Source organism: Dendrobium catenatum, unplaced genomic scaffold, assembly GCF_001605985.2.
Source record: "Dendrobium catenatum unplaced genomic scaffold, ASM160598v2 fragScaff_scaffold_706, whole genome shotgun sequence".
Taxonomy (NCBI): domain Eukaryota; kingdom Viridiplantae; phylum Streptophyta; class Magnoliopsida; order Asparagales; family Orchidaceae; genus Dendrobium; species Dendrobium catenatum.
Window position 1 is genome coordinate 1,394,457 of NW_021319168.1, and position 3,893 is coordinate 1,398,349.

The 3,893-nt window shown below is 36.2% G+C and overlaps 1 protein-coding gene across 1 annotated transcript; it reads right to left on the reverse strand.

Moving 5' to 3' along the window:
- Window positions 1-849: 849 nt before the first annotated feature.
- Window positions 850-2,593, reverse strand: LOC110107626 (transcription factor TCP20). Its single transcript, XM_020837922.2, has 2 exons — window positions 1,086-2,593; window positions 850-993 (listed from the first exon to the last, which is right to left on the reverse strand). The coding sequence occupies exon 1, from the start codon at window positions 2,186-2,188 to the stop codon at window positions 1,289-1,291; it is 900 nt and encodes a 299-aa protein (XP_020693581.1). The 5' UTR covers window positions 2,189-2,593; the 3' UTR covers window positions 850-993; window positions 1,086-1,288.
- Between the last annotated feature and the right edge of the window lie 1,300 nt (window positions 2,594-3,893).

The window sequence follows — 3,893 nt, forward strand, 5'->3', positions numbered from 1 at the left end:
ACAAATTCCTACTGAAGACTCATTCCCTACTAAAGATTCTTTCCCTATAAAATATTTTAATTATGTGAAATATTGTGTAATATATTCTACAGTAATATTTACAAAGTAAATATTCAATTTTACTCTTCTATAGGTTGTCTACAAGGAGCATCTCTTATATAATTGTCGGATGAGCAATATACTGCACATTGTGAAGCTCCAGGCAATGATGGATCACCATCAACAACAACAACAACAACAACATCAAGCCTTTGTCCCACTACGTGGGGTCGGCTAAATGAATCATTTTTCTCCATTGATGGATCATCGAACCACATAAAATCTTTGTTTTTTGCACTGTGATCTTTATATTTATCATTTTACTTTGTTTCCTATAGAACCTACAACCTCAAGGTTTGGTAAGTTATTACTAGGAGCTTCAACCATAGAAAAGTGCAAGCATTAGAGTAATGATTGTACAAGAAATTTCAGCAGTTAGGTTAGCGACGCCAATGATGATGATTGTCCTATGAGAATATTTTTGCAAACAGCTATTTGTTACAGATAAATAAAATTATAGGCTTGCAAATGCAACAAAAACTTCATAAGGTTAAAACAAAGCTGAAAGCATTATATTAGCATTTATCAAACAAACAAAGGTGAAAGAAACCATAGGAAAGCATAATTTCTTTGCCACTTTAATTCAAAAGGCACAATCTGGAAACATAAGCAGCCCCATCATTGAAAGAATCACATTAAATTAACACAAAACACTGTGATTTATTCTTAACAAAAAAAACAAGAAAATTCCAATTCCAATCAAATCTAAAAACCAAAAAAAAAAAAAAAAAAAAAAAAAAAAAAAAAATCCAAAATCCAAAAAAAAAAAAAACAAAAAAAAAAAAAAAAAAAAAGAGAAAAAATAGATGATGGCTCAAACTCTATATCTACAAACCTCAGAGTAAACAATATATATACTTCCATCACAAGGCTTCAGCTTGATTCAATCTACACCTGCAGACCAAATTCAGCAAAACAAAAATCAATTAGCACTCTCACAAAGGAATAAGTACCATATCTCAGATTATAAGAAGAAAGGGATTTACCAGAAAGCGAAAACGCCAAGAATCCATACAGAATGTCTTAGGAGAAAGGAGAAAACTCTAACAAAATACCACAAAAAACCAAATGCATTATCTAGCCTTTCCTCCTCCAAGATCATTACACTATAGCACTCAGAACAGAAAAATTCCTCATCTTTTGACTCAAATTTCCACCAAAGAAACTCCTTTTTAACCATCACTATTATCTACTGACTTGATCCTTCAGAATCATCTTTCTCCAGAGACCCCTGGCTCTGGTGAGTCTGCTGATGTTGATGAAGATGATGCTGCAAGTGCTCAGTTCCTCCTCCTCTCCCCTGCCCCATCTGCTGATAGAACTGGCTCAAAACTTGGGGGTTTAATACTCCAATATGCCCATCTTGCGAAAGTCCTAGCTCAAGCCCAGGCATCTGCTGCCCATGTCCACCTAGCATTGAAGCAAAGCTCATCTGGCCTATCCCGGCACCCGGCAGCTCGAGCCCCGGCAAACCAATCCTCTGCATAAACCCTCCAGCAGACCCTTCGCCGCCGAGATTGCTCGTTTGGGGGAGGAATCCAGAGCCGGCGAAGCTGCCTAGCGGCGGCGGCCAGAGGCCAGTTGCCCAATTAGGTCTTGAAGAGGTGGCCATGGCAGAAGGCGGGGGCTCGTTGAACTTGGTGTGGGAAATGGAAGAAGGGGCGGAGGTGAGCGCGGAGGCCGGGATGGTACCGGAGCCGGTGGCCGCGATGATAGAAGGCTCCGCCTGCTGCAGAAGCCACTGGATAGTCTCGCCATCGGACTTGTGACCGAGCTCGCGAGTCAGTTGAAAGATTCGAGCAGCACAGAGAGCTGGCATCCGGATTCTTCGCCCGCGCCCATCGACTTTAGTGTGCCGATCCTTGTTCGAGCTTCTCTTGGGCGCAAGCTGCCTCCTTTGATCGTCTTTCTCTGCTGTGCTAGTAGAAGTAGCGGCTACAAGGGGAAGCTCTCTCTCTGCTCCGGAAGAAGTGGAAGAAACGAGCACTTGGAGGTCTCTGCTATCTCTGGAGGGATCTCTCTTGTCTGCGTTCTGGAGAAACTTGGGCGGCTCCGGTGGAATCTTGGAAGAACCTTTGTTGGGATCCATGACGGTAGAGGACCAAAGGTGGCGTTTTTGGTATTTAGATGGAGAAAGGAAGAACCTTTGATGAGGTTCAACTGGATTTTTTACAGGATGAGTGGATTAGATTGGGTCAGGCGAGATTAGAAGAAGTGAACGAGGTAGAGGATGACCACTTTCACCACTGTTGATTATAAGAAGTAAAAAAAAAAACAATCTTTAGCAGGTTAATTTACTGTTCGGCGTTTAGAAAGGCTGAAGAAGGGAAGAAGAGGAAGCCATGAGTGAAGGGTGTTGAACTGAATTGGGCAAAAGCAGATTAGGATTTAGGAAGAAGGAAGGAGCACTGAGTCCCAGAGAGACGGCCGAGATTGCAGGGGATGGGGCTGAGATTCAACACTTATTAGTCTATCTTTTCAAAGTGGCTCTAAAGGTCTGATAACAACTAGGCTAATGAGGTTAAATACAATCAATCCATACATAGCTAATATCTTTTGGGAATAATGCTACACAATAAAAAAGTTATGCAATTTTTTTTTTAATTTATAATTTACATAGCTGAACAAAAAAATAAAAAAATCACATGTCTACATCAAATTTGAATGTAAAAAAAAAAAAAGTTAGGTATAAACTTATTTGAATCTTAAATCATTACACATTTGAAATATTTATAACTCGGATTTGATTAACAAAATCATGCCATAATTGTTGAACAAGTTTTACGCTGATTGTCGACTACGTAACGTAAATCTCCGTTTTTATGCATGCAATCTGGCAATAGCTTGACTGGAAAGTATTAAAAATGATATATTTTATATTGTTCTTGAAAATTATTTTATATCTTCAATTACTTTTATTGTAAAAACCTTAGATATAATTTGACTAAAATTAATATAAACAAATCTAATTCATTGTGAATTGATATTTTTTTAAAATTAAAAAAAAAAAGAAAGTCCACTCTCTTAAGTGTGACCAATCAAAATAAAAAATATCATATTTTTTAATTTAAATATTTTTATTAATCCATTAAATCAAAAATTTATGTGATTAAAACTTTTTAATATGATATTTTTTTTATTTGTATAAATGGGATGAGTGAAAAGTACTAATTCCATGGCAAGCACTCTTCTCTCGTGGTTGTTCACAAAATATTCCCATGGTTTACTAAATCATAACTTAGTAAAATTTTCTTGTAAATAGTCATATAAAGACTTATTGTTGTTGTTGTCGTCGTCAAATTTAAGATTGTAAATGAGTCGAGTTGAATTCGAGACCCAGTGTTCGAACATGAGATTAATTAAATAAATAAGTTTTCAAGCTTGAGCTAGAGCTCAATTATATGAGTTCGAGTTAGCTCATGAGGCAACTCGTTCAAAAAAATTTTTTTTTTGACTCAAATTGTTGTTATAATAAAATATTAAAAAGAATGAGAAATTAGACGAGCAATAATAAAAAACCACATGATTTAAGGAAGTTATATATAACTTTTAAATATTTCAACAACTTTTCTCTCAAATTTCTAAATGTTAATATATGTTTAACATATTTTATGTTAACAATTTTTTTAAATAAGTCAGTTCATGCTTTAACGAGTCAAGCTGGGTTGATTCAAATTTGACTTGTTAGGTCATCAAAGTCAACATCTGAGTCATTTATCGAGCCAAGTCCAAATCGATTCTCAAGACGACTTAACTCAATTACAACCTAACTCACTCAATATATAAATATTATT